At 42.0% G+C, this 26,672-nt stretch overlaps 1 protein-coding gene across 1 annotated transcript in view; it reads right to left on the reverse strand.

Moving 5' to 3' along the window:
* Positions 1-8,039: 8,039 nt before the first annotated feature.
* Positions 8,040-26,672, reverse strand: part of LOC135906101 (required for excision 1-B domain-containing protein-like) — a 44,094-nt gene continuing 25,461 nt past the window's right edge. Inside the window, exons 4-5 of the mRNA XM_065437303.2 lie at positions 25,690-25,778; positions 8,040-9,464 (exon numbers count right to left, since the gene is read on the reverse strand). Of these exons, the coding sequence (XP_065293375.1) occupies positions 9,395-9,464; positions 25,690-25,778 (159 nt within the window). The 3' untranslated portion in view covers positions 8,040-9,394. The remainder of the gene's footprint in view (positions 9,465-25,689; positions 25,779-26,672) is intronic.

A 26,672-nucleotide genomic window follows, 5' to 3' on the forward strand; every position in this document is an offset into this window, starting at 1 on the left:
CCAATGGTTTCCAGGCGTCGTGTGCGCGCCCTGTATGGAAAACAATAACACGCCCTTGATTGTTGAAGTTCTGGTGTGAAATTATTTAAGATTATTTAATATTAAAGCCAATTAACTTATGTTGTTTCGAACGAGTTCGATTTGTCTGAGGCGTCTTTTATTCGCTAACGTCGACGGCCGACGGTAACCGCACATTTAACACGTCGTTCGGCATTTTATGCACTTTTAGACAAAAAGATCTAGAAAAGTTCTTGAGTTAGACATTCTGAATGCGTTTACCAAAACAGACTCTAGTGACACCCGTAGTGGGTTTTGCCGCAGATAGAATATATGCTAGCATATTCCAAGTGCTGAGGTTATGTTTAGAAGAAATTCTATTTTCAGTCTTATCATAGACCAAGACGTCTATAGCCGTTTGTAGCCATTTCAAGAAGTTTTTAAGAGGTTTTGTGTTTCGTGGGATGCCTTCACAGCGCTTTGCCCTGTGGCTACGTTTGAATAAGGCTGACACCGGGCTCCGTTGCGTGCGTCCGGCACTGCGGCACCAAGAGCCTACCATGCTGCACGCCTCCAAAGGCAGCCACTACCTATTATAGTACTCTCAAATGTTGTCAAGCAGACACCCAGGGCGGTAAAGCTTCACCACTTAATCAGAACCGCGGCGCAGGTGGGACTTTGAACTTTCGTTTATAGCTCGCTTCGGCGCTTCCGCAGCAGCTGACGCGGCCGCTGTGTCCACGTGATCCCTGATGCTACGTCACGCCGACGGTGGCGCTAGCTTTTCCAGTGGTCGAGCTCGCCACCAATACAATCGCAGTCCGCAGCAGGGAACGGCGCGCGTTTCGGTATCTCCTATTAAGAGCGTGCGCTACGCTTCCAACGGTACCTCGCGCTGTGAAACAGGCGAAGATGCTTATCACAATAGGATTGTTGATAGCTGTGAATGCGCATGCGATGACCCAGGAGATTTGCTGGTACCGGTGTGAGAAACTAAGTGCGCGCCGGCGTTTTCACGTGAAACGGGCGGGCGAGTATTGCGGTGAAACTGCCGCGGCGGGCCGCTACATACTGTTCTCGGTCGCGCGCGCCTCCCGCATATTGTTTACATGGGATCTAGCGGTTGGCAAACGTATCATATGGTCGCAGTTTGCCGACGTATTGAACGTTGGTGCTGAAAAAGCGTGTTTTCCGGGAACACATGAACCGACAAAGAGAAAGAGCAAGGACAGGAAAGGCAAGGAGGTGAACCAGACAAGCACCCGGTTTGCTACCCTACACTGACGGCGGGGGAAAGTGGAATAGAAAAAGGGAGAGATTGAGCACTGAGTGCATGTGGGAGGATGTACTGATCAAAAATGAGCGTAACTCTGGGCCTTTTCAAATTTCAGAATTTGGGCAGCTAAACGACAGCCAGCTAGTTCCGGTCCCGATGGGAAGTCGTGTGGACTGGGATCCCAAGACAACCCGAAGCTGCCCAAAATTTGCATAATCGAACGCCAGGTTAGCTGACCAAATGTGAACATGCTACCAGCATGGCAGTGCCCGGCAAGGCTGGTGTGTCGGTGTAGTCGGTCCATTTATGCGTTGCCAGCTGGAAAATATATAGTTTCATTCATCATCATCATCATCAGCCTGGTTACACCCACTGCAGGGCAAAGGCCTCTTCCATAGTTCTCCAACTACCCTGGTCATGTATTCATTGTGGCCATGTCCCTGCAAACTTCCTAATCTCATCCGCCCACCTAACTTTCTGCCGCCCTTCCCTTGAAATCCATTCCGTAACTCTTAATGACCAGCGGTTATCTTCCCTCCTCATTACGTGTCCCACCCACGTCCATTTCTTTTTCTTGATTTCAACAAAGATATCATTAACTCGTGTTTGTGCCCTCACCCAACCTGCCCTTTTCTTATCCCTTAACGTTACACCTATCATTCTTCTTTCCATAGCTTGTTGCGTTGTCCTCAATTTAAGTAGATCCCTTTTCGTAAGCCTCCAGGTTTCTACCCCGTATGTGAGTACTGGTGAGACAGCTGTTATACACTTTTATCTTGAGGGATAATGGCAACCTGCTGTTCATGATCTGAGAATGCCTGCCAAACGCACCCCAGCTCATTCTTATTCTTCTGATTATTTCAGTCTCATGATCCGGATCAGCTTGCTCTACCTGCCATAAGTAGATGTATTCCAACTTTCAGTGCCTCGCTACCTATCGTAAACTGCTGTTCTCTTCCGAGACTGTTAAACATTACTTTAGTTTTCTGCAGATTAATTTTTAGACACACCCTTTGGCTTTGCCTCTCCAGGTCAGTGAGCATGCATTGCAGTTGGTCCCCTGAGTTACTAAGCAAGGCAATATCATCAGCAAATCGCAAGTTACTAAGGTATTCACCATTAACTCTTATCCCCAGTTCTTCCCAATCCAGGTCTCTGAATACTTCCTGTAAACACGCTGTGAATAGCATTGGAGAGATCATATCTCCCTGCCTGACGCCTTTCTTTATTGGGATTTTGTTGCTTTCTTTATGGAGGACTACAGGGGCTGTGGAGCCGCTATAGATATCTCTCAGTATTTTTACATACGGCTCGTCTACACCCCGATTCTGCAATGCCTCCATGCTGTGAAGTTTCGAGTGAATCAAACGCTTTCTCGTAATCAATGAAAGCTATATATAAAGGTTGGTTATATTCTGCACATTTTTCGATCACCTGATTGATAGTGTGAATATGGTCTATTGTTGAGTAGCCTTTACGGAATCCTGCCTGGTCCTTTGGTTGACGGAAGTCTAAGGTGTTCCTGATTCTATTTGCAATTACCTTAGTAAATACTTTGTAGGCAACGGACAGTAAGCTGATCGGTCTATAATTTTTCAAGTCTTTGGCGTCCCCTTTCTTATAAATTAGGATTATGTTAGCGTTTTTCCAAGATTCCGGTACGCTCGAAGTCATGAGGCATTGCGTATACAGGATGGCCAGTTTCTCTAGAACAATCTGCCCACCATCCTTCAACAAATCTGCTGTTACCTGATCCTCCCCAGCTGCCTTCCCCCTTTGCATAGCTCCCAAGGCTTTCTTTACTTCTTCTGGTGTTACCTGTGGGATTTTGAATTCCTCTAGACTATTCTCTATTCCATTATCATCATGGGTGCCACTGGTACTGTATAAATCTCTATAGAACTCCTCAGCCACTTGAACTATCTCATTCATATTACTAATGATATTGCCGTCTTTGTCTCTTAACGCATACATCTGATTCTTGCCAATTCCTAGTTTCTTCTTCACTGCTTTTAGGCTTCCTTCGTTCTTGAGAGCATGTTCAATTCTATCCATATTATACTGCCTTATGTCAGCTGTCTTACGCTTGTTGATTAACTTCGAAAGTTCTGCCAGTTCTATTCTAGCTGTAGGGTTAGAGGCTTTCATACATTTGCGTTTCTTGATCAGATCTTTCGTCTCCTGCGTTAGCTTACTGGTATCCTGTCTAACGGAGTTACTACCGACTTCTATTGCACGATCCTTAATGATGTCCACAAGACTGTCGTTCATTGCTTCAACACTAAGGTCTTCTTCCCGAGTTAAAGCCGAATATCTGATCTGTAGCTTGATCTGGAATTCGTCTGCTTTCCCTCTTACCGCCAACTCATTTATCGGCTTCTTATGTACCAGTTTCTTCCGTTCCCTCCTCGGGTCTAGGCTAATTCGAGTTCTTACCATCCTATGGTCACTGCAGCGCACCTTGCTGAGCACATCCACATCTTGTATGATACAAGGGTTAGCGCAGAGTATGAAGTCTATTTCATTTCTAATCTTGCCGTTCGGGCTCCTCCACGTCCACTTTCGGCTATTCCGCTTGCGGAAGAACGTATTCATTATCCGCATATTATTCTGTTCCGCAAACTCTACTAATAACTCTCCCCTGCTATTCCTAGTGCCTATGCCATATTCCCCCACTGCCTTGTCTCCAGCCTGCTTCATTGAAGTCGCCCATCAGTATAGTGTATTTTGTATTGACTTTACCCATTGCTGATTCCACGTCTTCATAGAAGCTTTCGACTTCCTGGTCATCATGACTGGATGTAGGGGTGTAGACCTGTGCGACCTTCATTTTGTACCTCTTATTCAGTTTCACAAGAAGACCTGCCACCCTCACATTAATGCTATAGAATTCCTGGATGTCACCATCTATATTCTTATTAATCAGGAATCCGGCTCCTAGTTCTCGTCTCACCGCTAAGCCCCCGTAGCACAGGACGTGCCCGTTTTTTAGCACTGTATATGCTTCTTTTGGCCTCCCAACTTCACACAGGGATACAATCATTTTCATTCAATCAAGTTTCATACAATCATACAATCATACAATCAAGTTTCATTCAGGGATACAATAATTTTCGCGAAATTTCGCATGACTTGGCACAGGACGCGCACTGGGTCAAACTCGCCTTGCACAGCGCAACAAATGGCCTCCGTGGCGTCCGATGCAAAGGCGCAAAATTGCATGTGATTGTATCCCCGAAAGTGATCGCTCGAGGATCGCTGCTCGCAGCGATTACGTCGCCCACCAGCGATATTGATGAGTTGCATCGTGTCACAACTTGTCAAGACATGAAAAATCAGGATATTGGCACGTCTTATACGCATAAAATTTCGTGCCGACCTGCTTGGGCTTCGATTTCAGAAAGTTTGTTTCGGCTGATGGTGCCTCCGATTTTGACCCTAAGGAGCTGGAGAGGGAATGAAAACTTTCACACGAAAAACAATGTTGGTCGCGAACATGAGAGCAATAAGCTAATGTACGCGTGCCTATTACTCAACCAGTGCATTCTTAACATCAACGGCCAGCAGTTCAAACAACGGTTTCAAGCTGCCACCCAAGCATACGATGGAGAGACTGAGCGAACACGGGCTAGCTGCAAAGTCTTCGCTAACTTCAGGAAAAGGAGATATTGCCACATACACACGTGAGATATGGGAAAAGGAACACCACCAGAGGAAGACGAACCAAAAATGTACCACAGTGTATGTGAATGAGCGTCTACAACTTGCGCGGAACACAATGCAGATAATGCGCACGCATCAGAGTGCGACGCGGTGATCACCGCTGGGAAGCCTTCACTGGACACACACACAAAAGCTTCAAAAGGCTCACCGCCGCAATGTGGAATGGTGCTGTAGCACCTAAGAAGCTAATGCTAGAAGTAAGGAAATCCAAAGACGACCGTAGGCAGTTGCCTGAGCGAGGTAAATTTTAAGTCCTCAAGCGCTCATGTTGCAATCTGCTAGGTCCCCAAAAAGATGGCAGCGAATGCTCACCGCCTCTTTCAGTCATCTGCTATCCAGAAAACTTCCAGAGAGCAGCCACACCAAAATCATTCTGGCAGCTGACGGGTAGCCAGAGCTATCCAGCTTGAATATAGTGAACTAGAAAGTACTAGAAGTATGTTCTAGTTCACTATAAGTCCCTGTAAAACGAACGCCTGGTGGGCGGAGCAACCCGAGAAAAACGAAGACACTCTGGCTGGCTCCGGCAGCCCGCGGGTAGGCAGAAGTGAAAAATCGAAGAGGCCCTTTGCTGGGTCGTTGCTTGTGTTGATTGTTAACATTAGTGCCGGGAAAACGTACATAACGGGACGTAGTAACGAGGTTCTACTGTATATGAATTTTTTACGTGGGCCTCACCAGCTTACTCACCAGCATTGTATACTCCTGATTTTTGCTGTCGGATGTGCTTGGCAAAGAGCCAAATTCAGGCAAAAAAAAAAAAAGAATTCCCAATACCACGGCATACATTGGATGCCAGCAGCAAAAAGTGCATGCCACATGCACCACGTCGGTACTTTTGCATTACTTTTCGGAAAGTCTTCACACACCTTTCTTTATGGTCCTACTGTAGCTGTTATGAACTGCTGCATGAGCTTGGAAGTGCACAGTAAATTCATGCAAGTGCAGGCGAATCGAACAGACCTATAATCAACATTTAAATATTTGATCCACCATGCACATTGACCTTTTCTTCAGTGTACGCACTTGGTTGACCCTTTTTTAGTTTTGTTTGTGCATCGAGCTTTAGAAGTGACAATCTCAGAAAGCGCATGCACCACAGTGCTAACGCCGGTGGTGTAAAGGGATGAACAGTGCTCTCCATCTCACTATTGTTACAACAATGAAGGGTACATGTATATACAGAGGGTTTCTTAATGGCTGGGCCAACACGGAGGAGACCATTTACACAAATCTTTTGTTTGCTTGGCTTGGAACGCGAGCGAGGACAGCCATTCGTCTTCTAGACCGCATCGGATGTCCTCCTATTTCATAAGAAACAGACTGTCAATAGTATCCTGTTGCACTGTGGTGGCTACAGGATGTTCCGAGACACGGCAGTGTACAACATGCCTCTGGCCAGTAGTGAGAGCTAAGTGTTTCCGAACAAACTGCATTGAGGGGGCATGTACCACTGGCAATAGTACATGCCTGCACTGTACCATTTACACATCATAAGATGGATTGCCAATTACATTAACGTTGCCAATCACCTCCAAAGGGTGGATGTGCCATCAATATCTTTAACGAAGGATTAAATTATACATAAGCAGCAAATTTGGTGGTATAAGATTTTACACAATTCTTTGCACGGTTGCCTTGTTGATCGGTTCTTGCACACGCACGGTCAATGCCACCTTGTGCAGAAGCAGTGAGCTATGCTCTTAAAGATTTAACAACGTATTCTTCAGAAAACATTCCCTGTAGCCATTCTGAGCATTGTTTAATCCTTCCCGTACAAACCTTTCCCAGATTACGATGCATTGTGAAAAGCTTTAATGTTTTTTGTTGTCTATTAGTCAATTTCATGTTTTTGAGCTGCAGATAGGCATGGCCGTAGAATCAGTTATGGGAAAAGAAGTGAAGCATGCTTTTGTTGTCCTCCACGTCACAATTCCTGGTGCTGCGTCGGTGGCAAGTTTTCGTCGAGGCACAATTGCGCGAGGCTGCCAGATGTTTGAACTCTTCCTCTCAATTGTCAGCACTAGGTCATAACATGACTCACTAGAGCTTTCCTGTTCTAACTGATCACTTGAGGCAAAGAAAAGCCCAATACTGCAGATTTTTGTTTTCACTCCAGTCGCAGCATCTGAAACAGCCTTTAATGCCACTTCCCGTGCCGCCATTTTTAAAACCCAACCGAGCCAGATTTCCGCCAACCACAATCCTCCCCCAATAAATGTACCTTTAAAGATGTATGACAGTCTCATACCCGACGCATCAAAGATTATGAAAATGAGGTGATGGCTCACAGCCTCGCTCGAACACAGCATCAGTTGTTGCGTTATAGCGTGGTCGTGGCTGGCGGTTCTTAGAGACAGGTCCCACACAGACTACGCTGCAGCAACGGCGTAGTCTTTCACTCCCGCAGTTATACTGGCTCCACATTGAGGGTCAACTAGGAGTTTGTACAGCAAGAGGTGAGGGAGTCAAATATCTACTTGTTCAAAAATATGCGCATCTAAGTTGCTTATTCATTGAGGTATACACAAGCTCTCTCGTTTTGTGGCGATCAGTAAACAAAAGGACAGGCGAGAATCGTGATTGGCATACAATAAAGCAAACACCTGGACAAGTCGGGCCCGACCTTGGTATGAAAAGGTGGTAGCAGGAGAGCATGGTAGTGCCGTGTTGCCGGCGAGGGATTGTAGCTTATCGCTTTCAAGTATTATAAAAGTGCATTGCTGCATCGGAAAACTGGTTATGCAGAAAGGGCTCCATACCTTTACATAAGCTAAGCTTTTCACTGTGCGATTTGCACATCTGTTGCTAAAGTACTGTTTTACGACACAGCCTGCATGTTACCTCGCAGATTTCTGAATATTGTGTGCGTTCTCGGATCCCTCTTCTGCAGTGTCTAGGTAGCCTCAAGCTCAATTGGGAAGGCCTCGATTAACTGTGCCACAAATTAGTGTGTGTGCAGCAGTGGCTATATTGTGTACGTTGTGGCATAATTGACACACTGCTGCAAGGTTGATGTAAACTATAAGAACAGTAGACCACGTAATCTTGAGCTTTTATTGACTTCCAGAGGCAGATGTTTCTTCAAAGCCTTGCATCAAGGAAACTTAAGACACGGAAAAAAAAAAAAAGCACCTGTTCACTGGAGCTTCTTTGTATCACATCCGCAGAGCAGCGCAAAATTTCTTGTGGCAAACATTTCAGCTTCTAGTTCTTTCATGAGTGATGTGATGCATTACAAAACAAGGCACACAGAACAAACTTTTGCACATGGAAAATGAAAATGTGCCATAGCGAAAAGATAAAGCAAGGAAGGAAGGAAAAAAAATTCTCACTTGCTATGTTCACAAAAAAAGTGACAAGTTTGTTTTTATCACAATATGCTCATCGAAACAACACTTTAGTAACTGAATGACCGAAGAAACTGCCTCCATATTGGCCCCTTTTGAGAACACAAATTGTCACTTTCTTCTGACCAATCTTCCACCATATAAGACAGGGTAAACTTAAAATCGGTGCAAGTATTAATGGTAGAAGCAAATGAGTGCACAATTACACTATGCCTTGTACTGCAGCAGCAAGCTTTATGAATGCACTCAACATAGTCAGAAATGGCTTTACCATGCGAGCAACAATCAACTTTGATAGTCTTTCAGGCAGGGATGGACACTTATGGAAATGGCTGAAAATGCTAGCAGGCAAACCTGTGGAACAAACAGCATGTTTATGAAAGTGGCATTGCGTGACCTTGAATATTAGAACTCTGCTGTCACACCGATTTCTCAGGGAACACCAATGCAATAGGAAAATTCACCGAGTTAATATGCCGAAAGGTAGGCTACCATGCAGCCACACCTGAAGGCAGTGACAATAAGTAAAATGATAAGACTTCACCCTATCACAAGCATTTTTTGTATTTATGAACTGTATACAGCACTGCATTTGTCATTAAACAATTTTCTTCAGTACAAATGCAGTAGCATTCAAAGTGACTGCATGGTTACTAGCATAGCGCAGTGTTACCTGGCAAGACCATGCCTTGAGATATGATCTCGGAAACCGTAGAAAAGTCCAAAGAATGGGATGTAAGCAACTTAACCCTGCAAACAAAACAGGTCAGCTTCCTTTTTCTGAGAGCTGGATTCATTTGCAACTTCAAACTATTATTGAACAGATGTGTGAAAACTTGATTAGCAAAATATAGGAGTGACAAAGATGAAACAGGCAGCAAATTTGAGATTCTCTGAAAAACTAAGCAAAGAAAGCAGAAAAAAAGTGAACTGTGAAACAAACTGGGCAGGGTTACAACATGGGGAAGTATTCCTTGTTGAGGAATGCAACTTAAGAGAATATGTTGGCAGGGTCCTGATTGGCAGTCTCTTGGTCTATTTGTTTTCCTTACATGCCATTCATTTCGTACTTGAGTTCCATGAGGTTGTCATTTATCCGTTCAACAACCTCGATTAACCTGGAAAATAATGTGAAAATTCATGTAAAAATTCAATGACCCAATACAAAAAAAGACTGGTAGTAGAAATCTCACAACAGCAAGCAGTTTTATCAAAATGTGACACGAGGAGTGCTATGATCTATTCAACTAATGAAACTCCTACCAGAACAAAGCACATCCCTTTCAGGTGCCAATAAATTCTGTTGATTTCAGACTTGCTTTCACTGCATTTCTTACATCTTCAGAATGATAAAAAGCGTACAGCTGCAGGATAGATTATGAATTTTCAATTCTTTAGTGAGTTTTGTCAAGTTTACAGAATGTGGACTCAATGTAAAATGTTGCGACAGGAACATCAGGTGTGAGAACTACTACAGCATGTCTAGCAAGCTTGAAAAGCACCTATCCAGCAGCTTCAAATTATGCCTGGTGCAACACATTGTGAAAAACAGTGAAAGTGAACTTGCCGCATACAACATACTTGCACCGAGCAAAAATACCCAAGCGTCTACTTTCCAACTCACTTTACTGAAACATTTTGCTCGTGTTATTCAACCTTGCAGCACAACTCCAATCAGAAATGTTTCAAGATGTATGCAACACATCTTATGTATCATTATGTACAGCAATGCTTTTGCTGTTGATATACAATATTAGTGTACACAGTGCCTGAAAGCGATATGCTACCACGTTTACCAGGCACCTCTATTCTGTAAAAGCAAAGAAAGTGTAACACAGTAGAACCTTGTTGATATAGAACCTCATTGATACGATCCCATTACGTGCAATTTCCGGGCGCCAACATTCGCGATCGAGAACACAAAAAATTACCCAACTGACATATGCTTATTTTTATTGGTTCATACGTTCCTGGAAAACACTATCTTTTGGCACCAACGTTGAGTACATCACCAAACTGCCATCGTATATGTTTGCCAGGCGCTAGATCCCATGTAAAAAAAAAAGTCAGTTTGGCCCTAAAGGTGAAACATTGGTTGCAATAGCAAATTAGTGGACAGCTATCCATATGAAGTAAGGATAGTGGTTTTATTGTCTGTATAAGCATGTAAACATAGGCATACTAACTAAATTAACAAGCGTGGTGTCACGTGTGCACAAGCAAACATGAACACATCACACTCGACCTCGGAAATTTGCTGTCAAAACGCTGAAGTGAGGAAGCGCGGCAGCAGCAGCGAGCGAATTGAACTTCGTGCTGGTCTTGCATCAACGCAAACTAAGCCACGAAAACAGCGCATGGCGGACTCCAGCCTCATTGCGGATGGCTTTCAAGATACAGCAGCCTGGGCGGATGTGCACGGATGCCCGGAGTAGAATGCATTCAGTTTCGTATTCTGGTACCAGCAGATTTCTTCCCGGCACGTCGGTGGCCACATCCACAGCTATCGTCGCCAACCCTACAGTGTCACTGTCTTACAGCGCGTAGGAGTTAGTGCCGTTGAAAGCGCAGTGCACATTTTTAGCAGGCGATAACCCAAACGCACCACCATTCCCTGCTGCAGGAAGCGCGATGTGAGTGTTACGCTACGCTCCGGCGGCATCTGCCCACCAGCTCAATTTCGTCTTGCTTTTCTGTCGTCGTTTTAAAACACTACACAATGGGAAAACAAAACCCGTCTCAGGCCCCCAGAGTTAGAGCAGCTCAACACATGTCATGGTCTTGTGCTGCAATGATTTGCGTGACGCTAGGCATTACGCAGATTTGAACTGCAGTCAAATGTTTTTAGTTACTTCAGATCGTATGTTTTCCTAGTTAGTATGTTTCTCACATTTTTAAGAAAAATATTAACCAGGTTCTGCTGTATATGTATACACACACATGCACACATCACACTGGCATTCTTATTTTCCAAAGTTGAACCTAAAATAAGTTTGAAAAGCAATCAGAATGAACTAACTGGAGTGTGGCTGTTTGGGCTTGTAATGGCATAGCGGTGAATTGTAGTACAGATACACACAACGACAGCAAAAACGATTAGCGCTCGTCTGTCGTCTTGTCTTTGGTGTTTTGTAAGGAGTTTGACACCTTTTGCTACAAGGCCTTTAATATTTTGGGGCAGTGCTTGTGGAAGCCATTAATGCTTATCTTGATAAAATCTGTACTGCTTAAAGGGACACTAAAGCGAAACAAATCAGTTTCAACTAATGGAGCATTGTTTCAGAACCTTGCAGGCAGTCATTTCAAAAAAATAGTTTGATTATTAGATGAGAAAATGAAGGTCTAAGTATCAATATTTGAATTTCGTGCCCCAGCGCTGGCACGTCAGTGTGACGTCAGGGATTCCAAAGTATGTTTTCGCATTTGGGCTGCGTTGGCTGAGTAAAGGTTCCCTAAACTTGCCATGTTTAATATTTGGTTGCTTTAGAACACAATGTAGTCAATCTGTACCGCTATATATAATTAGTAGGCCCTAGAAGATGCCATGAACATCCAAGACGTCACAGCCACCAAGTGCGGGAAGTTAAGTAGGTGTCGCCACCCGTATTTCGTTCTTGCACTTTTTCTGGCTTACCAAACGTCTTATCGTTGTAAGAGTGGTGTTTTTGGTGTTGCAGAACGGTAATTTACTAATCCAGAAGAAATCATTTTTCACTTTAGTGTCCCTTTAAGTACGTCAGCATGTTACAAGCTATTGCTGGATCTAAATACGGCTAAGAAGATTAGAGGCATCCAACTCTGGTGGTCAGCAATGCCAACTATTTTTCGAGCATGTCACTAAAATCAGATTAATAAGTTGCTAAATCTTGCTGCAAACTCAATACAACTATAGTTAGAACTGTTGCATTAATTTTCAATAACAAAGTAATTTTGGAACACTTGTATAGGCTAGCATACATACACGAAAGTGTTTCGCCTTCGTCTAGCATCCATGTAGTGAAGAATAAACTAATTTATCAGAAGAATGTAGAGAGATTTTAACTAATATGCTTACAAAACGATTGACAAGGCCAGAATCCTGCATTATCATCAAAATGAAACCTAGAAAGTCCAACACAGATTAATGAAACATGGTTAACGGCATTTAGCACAATAACATACTGTGCTTAAATTTTCTAGAATTTAGAGCTCGTGCAAAGAGCACTAAATTTAGTGAAAAGTGCCTTGCTATGTTAACATGGTGATGACAATTGCATGATATTTATACGAAATTTCTCTTGGAGAAATAAATTAATCTTGAATCTTAAAATGCTGTGCTTCCATCCTTTAATTCGTCTGAATGCTCCTTGCAGCATGAGCACGAAAGCTGTAAGAAACAGCAACGATGCACTAAACCCGCCTGAGCTTTGTTACAATGACAGGCCGACACGTTCATCGCAAATATTAATTTTATTAAAGCACTCTGTGACTCTCCCACTACGCCGTCCATCCACGCACACCACACTTCATACCACCTGTGCCTTCCTTCCTCTCTCGTCGCTGCACTCGCCCCACCTGGTCTTTCCCCTGGTAACTACAGTTAACCGGGCATGTGCAGCCTCTGAGAATGGTGCCTTGCGTCACCTCACCTGGCGCTCTCAGTCCACTTTCGTCGCCAATCTCTCGTCACAGCTTTATGTGAGCAAGCCCAGCCGCTCTAATTTACTGCAACAAGTTCTGGTAATTTATTTATTGCTACGCTTCCGAACATCCATTAATCGAATGCACAGTTACTGAAACTGCAGCACCCACATCATTGAAACTCATTTTAGCAGGTTTTTAAGCAAACAAAAAAGAGCAAATGTTTTTAGCACACTGTAATGCCCATTTACCTTGGCCTTGCACGCTGATCTCATGACACCTTTTGCACATGTGCATGTTTTCTGGAAGTCTTGCTGTTATATATTACTTGCAGAAGGCCACACATGATGGCTACGTGAACTAGAGTTTTGTAGAATATGTGGTGGACAGCCCGTAAAAGTGCATATTCAGTGACCCAACTTTCACCCAGATTGAGGCGCTGGAGCTGCGAAAGAGCTTATCTTGATGTGAACGGCGTTCTCTCTTTTTTTTTAATCTTGCATTTGTTAACAAGAGTCGGCTATGTGGAGCGATGCAAGTTAGGCACTCCTTTCTCTGCTCACGGTGGAAAACATGCAGGGACATATATTGTTGCTGTTCAAAGGTGCTGTGCTTTAGTATTAGAAGCTTGACATTCGCAAGATATGACAATCTGCAGATAGAAGCAGCAATGCTCATGTCTTTTCATTCCAGCAGTACCTTGACTGAGGAAGCAATCTGCACCTGTATTGCACGACGATATACCGGTGTGCCATAACATTTCCTTGAAGATGCTTATTCAGCCAAAAGAACATGTTTTTACAATGGTTAATATACAGATGCAACGCAGAACTTCGAAGTGGTAGGTTTATGGCATATTTGACTAGTCGCTTCCGAGTGCCCCTACAGTCATGTGAAACAACAAAGTCGTGTTAGTTTTTGGTACGTGCTTGCTTTTGTGACAAAGATTAGTCTATTTGCAAAACGACCATAAAGGTGCGCAATAATGCTTGAAAATGACTAGTCGAACATGCGAGTTATAGGAATGACAGACTTATATGCATGCTCCGACTATGCAAAGCAATGGTTATGCTTTATTCTCTACTTTTCTTTTGCTACAGAAATCATAGAATACTTAAGTAATTGTTTTGTTCATAAATATGCAAACATGAAGTAATTTGTTGTGTCAAAGTGGCTGAGATTTACGTGCTTGCTAATATGCACCTGCGGTCCTGCAGTTAAAGCGCTGCCTCTTAACAATGCCAGGAGTTCAAGTAAAACATCTTAGATAGCCACTTGTACGTTTTGATTATGTTTTCTCTGTGCTATCAAGCAGGAATGTGTACAGGCAGCCTAATCAAGCAACATGTGTTCACTCTTGTTTACGTCAGAGAGGCCATGTTAGCAGTGCTTCCAACTGAATGCTAGCATGTCCAGAATGTCTGATTATTATTTGGTATTGCTGGATTTTGTCACTGCATCTGTCACTTGAGGAAACCAATGAGACTTCACTGCACACAACCAATCCAGAGCAGCAGAAATATCACTGAAATGGCTCTTTTTTATCCTGTCATTTCTTCACATCTTTTGGCAGTGCAACAGTGGAGAGAGCACAGCCTAAACCACTTTATTCGAATACGCAGCTCTACTCGTGGACGCAAGCCCGACCTGCTCATTCCGTCGAAAATAAGCCTGCAGCATCTGCATGGAAATGCACTGGCTTTGGCACCTCATCGCTTTGTCACCCACACGTGGGTTTAGATCTGACTAGCCTGCTTCGTCAGGATAAATCCCTGCAGTGCATGCGCGGAAACACACAAAAAATGCCAACTAACCTATAAAAGGCTGCCAGTGATGACCGCTACTAATTTGGCAGTGCAAAAGCGGAATGAGCACAGCCTAAACCGCATTCTTCGAATACGCAGGTTAGTAACACTGCTGTAGCTTAGCTGTTCTCATTTTTTCTCTGCTGCTGCTGCCACTGTTACTTTCACACAACTGTACTTATATTTTTGCTACCCCTGTTTGGTTGATCTGGCGAAAATGCCAGCAAATGCTGAGCTTGCAAAGCGGCTGGAGGGCCTGGAGTGTAAACTTGGTGATCAGAAAACTAAATTAGCCAAGGATGCGCTCAGAAACTGCATGCTGAGGTTTCAGGCTCCTGACTTGCATGTACCCAAAGAGAAAAAGGTTGAAACCTTACTATCCAGAGTACAGTTTTTGAATCGGCTGGTCGAGAAGTCGTGGAGTGAAAATGAAAGTTGTGGAGTGAAGATGAGTTGCCGAGGGCTGACAACACGGAATCGCAAAATGCCACTCTCTTGACTAAAGTAGCTGCACTCTATCAATACTTAAGGATCAACAATGCAGAGATCGGGGGCATTCTGTGCACTCAAGGAGAAGACTGCACAGCTACCATGCAAACCATTGAATAAAAGATTGGAAGCTGATGGCCAGCGGAGCTGTAAACATCGTGGTAAGAGAACTTGTGGTAATGACTTTATTGCATCACTTATTGTCACTTAGTAACAACGGTTACAATGGCTTTGTGGTTGTTATGATATACACTGGTATACTTGCAACTGCAAACACTTTCTTTTGAGAATGTCAAATAGATGCACATACACTGCTGGGTGGTTGGTTGGGCCCGATTTGTGTGGCATTACAAGCAATATGTCTGCAACACGAACGCGTAAACCACTCCCTTTTCGGTCCCGACACAACCGCATTGAAATCACTGACAACGACCACAGGGGTAGTGTCATCGTAACTAATTGATGCGAAGTGAGTAGCCATGAACCTTACAAGGCTATGAGCCATTGCATTTCTTTTAACGGGGGTATGAGCCATTGATGACAGTTTTCGACATGCTGTTCTGCATGTTGCATGCGTGATTCGAAAGAGTGTAAGCACTGTTCACTTCGCCAAGCGTTTGTAGCCTCTGCCTTATGGTGCTACGAGCCATTCATGATGATAGTTTTTGTGTGCGGACACGAAAATTCTATGGTACCCAAGCCATATACAGCTCCACTGTAAAAATTGGGTGCCCTGTTTTGCCCACTGGTGTCGATGTTCACCGGGTTTCCACAAAATCAGAAAGCCGTAAGAACCTGATGGCTCACTTTTGCTCATGCAAAAAGAAAGCAGAATTCATCAGTAAGGCACAGAAAGTGAGCCTTCATCTCAGTAACATTGGTGTTTCTACAATGTCTGATCTTCCTGGATTTGTCAATGACCATCTGTCTCCAGAGATTAAGCTGCTCTTTTCTAGGGCTCTAGCGTTAAAGAAGGCAAAGAGCTGGAAGTTTCTTTGGATCGATAATCATCAAATTAAGGTATGAAAAACTGACAGCAGGGTCCACCACATCGTTCACGTGTCCGATATTACTATAATTACCTAGTTGCATATGCAATTCATAATACTAATTCTTTTGATCCCCAAACATGATGTCCTACTTTTCTATTGACCGTCTCGACCAATTTCAGTTGCAATGCTTTGCCTCGCTAATTCATTTCAATACTAGAAGCCTGCGCAGGCACTTTGATAAAATTAACAGCAGGCACTTTGATAAGATTAACAATCTACTCTCGACATTTTCTGCTTCTTTTACGATTATTTGTGTCTGAGACTTGGCTTTGTGATGATGACCGCAATCTTTTGTTTTCCAAACCATATTTAGAATTACTGCCGCAGACAAACAAGCCATCATGGGGGCATTGCTGTTTTTGTATTGGCTAGCATTAAGTGTCAGCATAGATGCAATCAATACATAAATGTCTGCAATTGTGAATCTGTATGGCTTGAACTCGACAACAAAAATCTTGTACTCAGAGTTATTTATCGCTCCCCATGCTCATCCACCACTGAATTTTGTGACATACTCAGTAAAATCATGAAAACATTACACGAAAAAAAATATACATACATACATACATACATACATACATACATACATGCATACATAGGTTATCATCATGGGTGACATAAATATTAACTTACACGGAAAAACAGCTTTGTCTACAAGCTACTCTAGTTTATTTCATAGTTTCGGTTAAGAGGGCCTAATTAGCCAATCAACAAGATATAGTAATGACGTATGCATGCTTATTGATCGTGCACTATCAAATTTGCTGCTTCCACCCAAAGCAGGTGTTTTGAGTATGGATATCATGGATCATTACCCTATATTGTTGTACATCAATTCTCTTCCTCGTGTTTGCAGCATTTCTACTTTCGCCAAACATGTTTTACATAGAAGTAGATTCATAGGCGCTATCACGGCTATCAATTGGCCTTCACTAACTGACATCACTGACCCACAGAAGGCTTTCTCGAAATTCTTATCTTTGTTGTGCACACACTTTGATTTGAAATCTCATAGAAGGAAATGCAAAAAAAATAATAGCATCCTCTCAAAGCCCCTGTTTGAATAATGGACTATTGAAGGTGATGCGTGTGTGGGAAAATCTTTATAAAAAACCAGAAAGCAACCTTTTAATGTCCACCTGCTTTGCAAGTACGAGAAATTCTGCAATGCTTTCAATGCTAAACTGAAGGAAATCAAATGCCAGTATTATCAAGTGAGAATTACTGAATGTAGATCAGATAATAGTAAGGAATAAAAAAGTGTGAATGATTTTTTAAGTAGAAAAGAAAAGGTTGATCATATATCTGATCAAGCATGAAGATAAGGTTTATACAGGCATCTGAAAAAAATCACTGATACCTTCAGCGGTTTCTTCTTCAATCAGTTCGTAAACGCATCGAACAATTTTGAGGCTTCCTTTGCTCATCTTCCTCACTCATTTTTCATGTTGCCAACACCTAACAAGGTACTTTCTGTCATACGAATTTTGAAAACCACAGGTGCGGGATTTGACGGCATGCAGCCTTACCATATAAAAATGATTGTTCATCTGATACTAGATGTTCTTTCTGCTTTAATTAACAATATATTTAAATCAGGCATATTCATAAATGAGTTAAAACATGGAAAGATTACTGCAGTTTTCAAAAAAGACGACTGTTCATTGACGACTAACTATCGACCTATTCGTATTTTGCCTTTCTTCAGTAATGTAATAGAAATATTAGTGGCAATACGTTTAACACAATACTTTTCAACATCTAACGTTCTTTCCTCTAATCAGTTTGGGTGCTGGCAGGGTTATTCAACTGGCCTACCTTTAGTCTCGTTAACTGATATCTTGAGGAAAATTATCGACGAGGGGAATTTGGCGGCTCAGTATTTCTTGACATTACTAAAGCATTTGATACCATTGATTCCATACTATTTAAAAAGCTTGAATTAACTGGAATTTGTGGTCCTCCTCTGCTACTTTTAAAGAGTTACATAACCAAATTCAAATCCCCAGTGTTTATCATGCTGTCTCATGAAAATGACTAATTTAGGTGTACCACAAGGGTCCATTCTTAGCCCTCTTCTCTTCTTAATTTTTATAAATGATATGCTTAACTGTCCTAAATACTCTCAACGTTCCCAATACTCCCAATGCATGCTATACGTCGATGACTCGATGATACTAAATGATACTAACTGACTAAATTTACAGACTAAACTGAACTCTGACATTCCAAACAATCAGGGATGGTACAATAAAAACAAACTGCACATAAACCCTCTAAAATCAAAATTCGTTTTCAGCTCTGGCCAACATCTCAAATAGTATAATACCTCCTGTATTAATTGGGCAACATGATATTACCACGAGTGATTATGCCATACACTTCGGAGTCAAATTAGACTGCAATATTAAATTCCATCATATTGCATGTGTAAAAAAGAAAATGGCTTACGACATATGAGTCATCAGAACATGTTCCCATTTCAACCCTAACACACTATTGTTGCTCTACTATGCATTTATTTATTCATATATCAACTATACTGCGGTGTCTTGGGGAAACAATACTTGTATCAGCTTGCTGAAAGTCATTCAAGATCAAGCCATCAGGGTACTAACTTACAGCTCTTACAATGCTATTGTAAGAAGTGCTCAGAAGTAATAACATGTTCACCATATCTCAGCTAATTAAATATAATTTGGGCATATTGTTTTCAAAGCTCATTAGCAATTATCTCCTGGTTGACCTAATTTAGAATATCCTTTACTGAATGCTAACATTATGAGATTTGCATCTAACAAAAATTTTATCTTGTTTAAAGTGCGCACTAATTACATAAAATTCACATTTCATTTTTCTTGCATTTCAATGTGGAACTCCTTGCCTTTAGTTATAAAAGAGTAACACCACATACAAATTAAAAAATGATCTTAAAATGCTTTTGATTAATTTGCTCTAATTGCTGTCTGTCTTTTTATTGTTCTTGCTCATGGATCATATTGCTTTCACGTATATTGCCAATATTTTTTTCTTTCCTTTTTTTGAATTGATGTGCCTTTGTATTCATGTTTGATATACATCTGTTCATACTTTTTTTTTTTGAGTACTTCCGCTTGAGTACTTTTTGAGTACCTATATGTTAATCTTATGATACTGCTTCATTTTGCTGCCACATGGCAATTCCTCTCACCAACTAACCTTAAAAAAAGGCCTCAAGAGTCTGAATATGGGGCCTCCCTTTGTATTGCACATCTATCAAAACATGTAACCAATTTGAAGCAATAAAGTTGCATAATCACGCTCACTGTGGCATGCATGCCGCAATACCACATTCCACCTTGTTACCCTTAGCTACATTCTTTACAAGAAGCACTAGGGGCCACAGCAGTCTTTCAAGAAATCAAATAAGCGCACAATACAATTTCTTCCCTACCATTTTGTTCAGCTCATTTATTGCAGCTAGCTGTTAACTTTTTGAAAGACACAAACACCTAAGAGGAAACTCTAGCTCTACTTGAATTAATAAAGGCAAGGCGCGGAAGACCAGGACTCAAGAAGAAGAACACAAATGACAGGACTGGCGCCAACTTAAGGTCGTTTGTGTTCTTGAGTCCTGGTCTCCTGCGCCTTGCCTTTATTAATTCAAGCATGAACCAACTAGCCCAAGCAAGAGGTTTACTTTAGCTCTACAGCTTCTATCTAAATACATGGTAATGGAGGAACAGTTTCTTGTCAACTATGCATCAATTTTGATGAAATTTGTTTTACTGAAAAAAAAAAAAAGTTAGAATCTGCTGACTGTAGGAACAGGATATTTTATTCAAGCAGTCAATTTTTATAGAAAAATTAATAAACATTGCAGATTCGCAACAGTATGAAAACAATATTGCAATTCTGTAAACTGCACTTAAAGGGCCCCTCACCAGGCCCCATAGCAAATTTTGGTTATAGGCTGGAAGTTGTTACATTTACTCTAGGAAATAGTCTCCCACAAAAATTTTTCAAATCAGCTCATTAATAGTCGAGATAGAAATATTTCAGTGCCACGAACCCATGATTTCAGGAGGCGAGCTCTACTGCCAAGCAAGACCCTCTCCACTTGCCCCACCTAGCCTCCGCAAGCAAAACTCCTTCCCTATGTTGTTCCATACCGAACCTCGAGGATTGCGTGACGCATACATCACGAGCCCCGCCTTCATTTCTGACTAGCGATATAAGTCAGTGCTACACGAATACTGAGGCAGACACAAGCAGATTAGTTTCAAGTTTCAAGTTTATTTTCTTTTTCATATACAGCATCCAAACATACATCACCAAATCAGGAGGGAGGCTAAAGGGTATGTATGCCTGACAAGGCCTACCCTCCTGGTGGTGACAAACAGCGCATTTGAGACGACGACAAGCTTTCTTCTAAGGTAACATTAAAATCGCACAAAAAAGGAACATCCACAATTCTGTACAGTATATAAATGTTTCGACATAGTAGTTTTTGAAATTACAGCTGTGAAAAGAAACAAGAAAGAGCACACAAAAATCAATAAATAAGTAAACCACCATTATCTAGCAATGTTGTAAATAATCTGCCACGTTAAGACTACAGTAGGTCGAAGTTGTGTGTTATGACCTAAGGAATATAGATCCATAACTCCTTTTTTGTAAAGTATTTTACTTGGGAACTCTTGTATTCGCATTTCGATATCTTTGTTGTCGTTCAAGAAAGTTATAATGGTATGTTCAAAGGTCTGAAGCCCACAGTTAGTTCTAACCTCAGGAGTTCTGCAAGAGACATATCGGAGTTCATAAACAGCATCAGGCCGTGCAACTGAACAAAAACTAAGGTTAGGTTTGCTGTGGATCAAGCAATGAGCCTTTATTGCCTGTCGAAGTGTTATTAACTTATAGATTTCAAGAAGGCTTAGTGGTCGCCAGTATTCTCGTGTAGAGAACATTAACGATTGCTCTAATTGCTTTCTTTTAAAGATAAATAAGGAGTTTAGGTTGGTAGATGTTGTTCTACCCCATACAAATAAGTATTAATGGAGAAGTGACTGGATAAGGGTAATATTTAGTTTTTTCAGCCAGGTTGGTAGAAGAAGCCTTAATTTGTGCATTAGTCCGACTGAGCGCGATATTTCGGAACGAAAGTAATTATGCTCAGTCCAGGTTACGTGCTCACTGAAGACCACACCATAAAAACGTGTAGACCTCACACCCATTTCTCTTCTGCGTTTTTATGGCGAAAGGTTGGCATTATTCACATTTACACTAGTAAAGGTACCCCCCCCCCTTCATTTGCACAGAAACGTTACCTCGAGTTGGTACCCCCCCCCCCCCGCAAAAAATCCTGGTTTCGTCCTGGGTGCAAAGTAAAACAAAAACGTGCAGACATTCGATTTGTGTGTTTTTTTAATTATTTCTCTAAGCATTATTTCATCTATTCAAGCAACATATCACAAATAACAGATTTCGCGTTGAATAATTCTTGAAGTCACAGTCACCACGAGCAACGTCACAGTGCAAATACATGCACATACGTGCACTAGCACGTGTATGTCATCCTCCGGCTTGGAGTGCGGCGGTCACGAGGAGAAGGGAAAATGGCATTCAGTTTGAAATTTCAGGTCTTTCCGCAGCGCATAGCGATGTAATACTTTGCAGACATGATCGTTATTGCACAATGTATGATTTGTGCTTGTCAGCTCAAAATAAGACCTGGTGAAGGGCCATTTATTTATTTATTTATTTATTAGATACCTGCATCGCCCATGCGGGCATTACAGCAGGGGGGATTACATTTTAAAGGAAGGAACAAGTAATCACATACATAAAGCGCGATAAAACGCATCATTGTTTTCAATATTAACAATGTCAGGCAAAAGAGCATTCCATTCTCTTATAGACCGAACAAAAAAAGAATACCTACGACGTCACACCTGAAAGGCAACTAGCGGACTTTCAGCGCATGGTCGCGTCTCAACGACAATTAAGTAGGCGACTTAATATATCTCTCGCTCAATCCCTGTTTTTGAATAATAAACAGCGTGAAAAAATTTCAACCTCAGATTTTTTCGCCGGTCTTTTAATGCTTGCCACGATAATGTAATTTTACTTTCTGTCATACTTAATTTTCTACTATAGTTGTTAAGAACAAACCTAGCTGCTCTATTCTGCACTCTTTCAAGCTGTTCCGTGAGGTCAGCCGTGTATGGATCCCAACAAATACAACTGTAATCAAGTAAACTACGAACATAAGTGAACTACAATTGCTCTTTTAATTTATTCGGTATCTGACAGAAGTTACGGCGGAGGAATCCCAAGGAACGTATTGCCTTATTCTTAATATGCGTAATGTGCCTGTTCCATCTTAAGTCAGACATCATTAAAATTCCTAAATATTTGTATTCGTCAAGCTTCTTTAATGCCATATTACTCAATGTATAAGTGCATGACTGCACTTATGCATTGACATTTATACTTATACATTGACACTTATACATTATACTGCACTTACAGTATAAATTATGTGTTTCATTATCTTGCATGTGTTACTTGTTAAAGATACTGGTCTGTAGTTCTCAATGGCACTTCTCAATTCGCCTTTGTGAATGGGTACAACCCGTGCAAGCTTCCAATCACACGGTAAACAAAACTCAGATAAACACTTTGTAAATAACCGAGAAAAGTAATGACACAATATTCCAGATCAGTTTTTTAAGAATCGCTGCTGGAATATCACCAGGGTCACAAGCGATCGTCGGCTTCATCTCCTGCAGTAATTTACGCGAACCTTCTACACCAAATATAACCTCAGGCATTTGTTTAATGTCCATTTGGCAGATAACATTAAGAGTGCGAGAACGCTTTGGTCTAAACGCTGACAAGAAAGAAATTACTAAAAAGTTTCACTTTGTCTTCATCAGCATCAATTATGGTTTCAGAGCTCTTTAAGGGGGGGATAGAATTGTTTTCTTTACCGTTACACCAAACAAACCTCCAGAACTCTTATCTTTGAGCAACTTCACACCAAGCTTTTCGAAATAGGTATGCTTGGCCTGCTCCGCAAGATTCTGAAAGCTTTTTTTCAAACATTTCAGTTCTAACCAAGTATTCTGGGACTTCACTTTCAGAAACTTGAGATAAGCTCTCCTAATTTTTTGTATTAGTGTGCGCAGCTGACAAACCAAGGCTTATCCTTTGACCGTTTAGATGAGATAACATGAGTAGGAACAAATGTATCGCGCTATTTAAACATCTTGTCTTTAAACAGCTTCCATAACTCTTCAATGCTCAATTGATCAACTAATGCATCAAAGGTAGGAAAATATGACTCGAACGCCGAAATTATAGCCCCAAAATCAGCCCTCTTATACATGTAAATCTTTCTGGGTTCCTTCTTCAGCACAGACACATATGGAGCGTTTATATCAGCAGTAAAAACACAATGGTCACTTAAGCCGGGAAGTACATTCACATTAGTTAAAATGTTCGGGATACTACATAAGAGCAAATCAAGCATGTGACCTGTGCCGTCGCTCCGTGATGCATCAGGAATGTACTGTTGAAACGTAAAATCACAGACGAGATCCAAAAATGCAAGATACACATGGCCACTGACACATCTAAACACATCTAAAGCAGATAAAATTGATGCACCACTCTATACTGCCAATTCGGGGGTAGGACTTTTGAAAAGCCCTCTCAATCATTGTAACATCACGTAAACTGCCAACTTATATGAAATCTGCCTACTCCAGATGTTCTACATATGTAATTAGTACCCTAATATTTTTTTTTTTTCGGAATGGGATTTGTAACCTTCATGCGTTTTTTTTTTTTAGCTTGACAATTTTTGGAAATTTTACAAAAAAATCAAGCCCTAAATAAAAATGCTACTTCCGAGAGTCATAATAACTTCACTTTCTCTGTCAAATGCAACAAAATCAATTTAAATCAGTCTTGTGATTGCCCCATAAAAGCATTTCTACGTTTTACATGTATACTTGAAATAAGAAAATTGGAGTTGGTTCTGAGCTAAAGCTTCCTCTTGAAGTTTTTTTTTCGTTGCATTTTAATGCAGCACACAGGGATGCAACAATTCCTTCGCTGTACTCAGAGTTACAAACAAAGCGCGGCACTAACCCAAGGGATTAGTAAAGTGAAAAATGAGACATCCACCCAACCATAGCAATTGCTACAAAGGAAATCCATACGGGTTCATCGAAAGAAAAGCCAAGGTATGAAGACAAAAATGCATGACACGAGCGCTGGGTAGTGGACTTCTCTGTACACCTCTTGTGTTAGTGCCGACATATGTTCGTAACCATGAACACAATCCAACTAGCCCAGTTAGCAGTCCTCATTCATTCACTATACTGTCATGATGAATCAACAAATAAACACTACAAACAAACAAAAAGGCTTGGAGCATTCCACATCCCGTACACCCAACAGAGCCAGAGTACTACCTACATCTACCGGCATGCACTGTGGCAGTGGCGACGTAGCAAAACGCGCGGTGAGATTGGTCCTTCTTGACCGGAGACCACAGTAGCTTCACCAAGCAACAGAGCACAAGCACTGTAGAGCTAACTTTAGCTGCCTACGGGTGATGTTTGAGTAATAAAGTGCATTCTAGAAAGGCATTTTTTAAGCAAATTTTTTACTCCAGAGACACTAAAGAGTTGCCAAATTGTTCTGCCAAGTTGTTAATGAAATGCCACCGGTCGCTAACAGAAAAATTCACCGACAAATACTATACTCCCTAAAGCAAAATTTCAGTGCAGCTCTATGCACGTCTTCCTTTCATCATATCCGTCTCATGCAGCGCGTTGCAAAAGGAGCGAAGTGTGGCGAGACTGCCTTGCCAAGTGTGAGGTCACAAGAAGCAACATGCGAGTGACGCGTGGGCGTGACTTACAGCAGCCGCCACAGACAGACCTCCCAGACGATGTGCACTACTCTGGCACCATCTTGTAGCCATCGTCACTGCAGTGCACCTCATTGCACAGCACTACGCTTTTCTCACACTTTTGCCACAAACTTCCATCCTCGCACTCTCTTAGCTCACTGCTTTTTCCATCTGTCGCTGCGCTCTGCATTCGCTCTTTCATCAGCTGCGCTCATTTTCTCGGTTACACCAACACTCGCTGCAGGAATGGGCACCTAAGAGCTGCGCTCTAGGATCTGATGGTGGAATGACAGAAAACTAGATCCGGTGACAAAATTGGCACTACTGGCACCACTGCCTACAATACTAACCTTTGCTAGTTACATGTTATTTTATGTACAAGAGTGCAACAATGTTTTAAGACATATGCAGCTGATCTTTATGCAACTTGCTTTTATGAAACAAAATGCAATGATTGGGAGTCACTTGCCTAGCCTTCATAGATGCCACATCAGCCTGGTTCTTGTACTCCTCTGGATTGTCCAGCAGGTCTTGCTTGGCCAGCTGCAGCTTGGCTGTCTGCACAAGGCACAGCGAACACACAAGGGTTAATAAGGCCAAGCACTAAGGTCTGAATAATACAATCCCGTCCCACAGCAACTTTTCAGATCAAGTGGCACATTTCATTAAAATAAGAGGACAGAAATGCAACCTAACCTTTATCAAGAAATTACTGAGCTCTCAAACACAGTCTCAGCGATAGAGCTGAGGCTGTGCTGATGAAGCACCTTCTCATGATGATGATTACCATGGTCTTTGTATCGGGCGACAAATGAGAGTATGTAACCTGGATCAGATGTTTAAGTTAAAAACCTTGTCCAAAAAACAGAAAAATAAAAAATTCACAGATTATTATGATACTCCCTAAGGCAAAATTTGAGCACAGCAGTATTCAAGTTTTCATTTCGTGATATATTGGCTGGTGCGGACAAGCTGTCTCATGAAGCATGTTGTGCAACTGTTGTGCAACTGTTGCGCAATGTGCTTCAAAGAGACAGTTGCGCAGTGTGGGGCAACTGCCTCTTTAATCAGGAGATCATCAGATGAGGTGTGTGGGGGACGCATGGGTGCGATTCACAGCAGCAGTCGCCGCAGACAACGTCCGCTCATGCAGCACTTCATTTCCCTACAGACAACAAACCTCTGGTGCCATCTCGCAGCCATCGTTGCTGCAAAGCTGCGCAGCATTACACTTTTGTTCGCAGGCTTTTGCCATACCCTCCTCCGCTTTCCTCCTTGCGCTCTTCACTCTTGCCACTTTCATCCCCTGCTGTGCTTCGCATTTGCTCGGTTAGGGGGTAGGATACCGACGCAGATGCAGGAACAGGCGCCTAAGAGTAACGCTCTAAAATAATAATGTCCTTTCTAGTGGCCTTCTTGCCCATTTACTGGGTCACTCGGCAGTTTTTGTGT

The sequence above is a fragment of the Dermacentor albipictus genome, chromosome 9 (genome assembly GCF_038994185.2).
Source record: "Dermacentor albipictus isolate Rhodes 1998 colony chromosome 9, USDA_Dalb.pri_finalv2, whole genome shotgun sequence".
In the NCBI taxonomy this organism is placed as follows: domain Eukaryota; kingdom Metazoa; phylum Arthropoda; class Arachnida; order Ixodida; family Ixodidae; genus Dermacentor; species Dermacentor albipictus.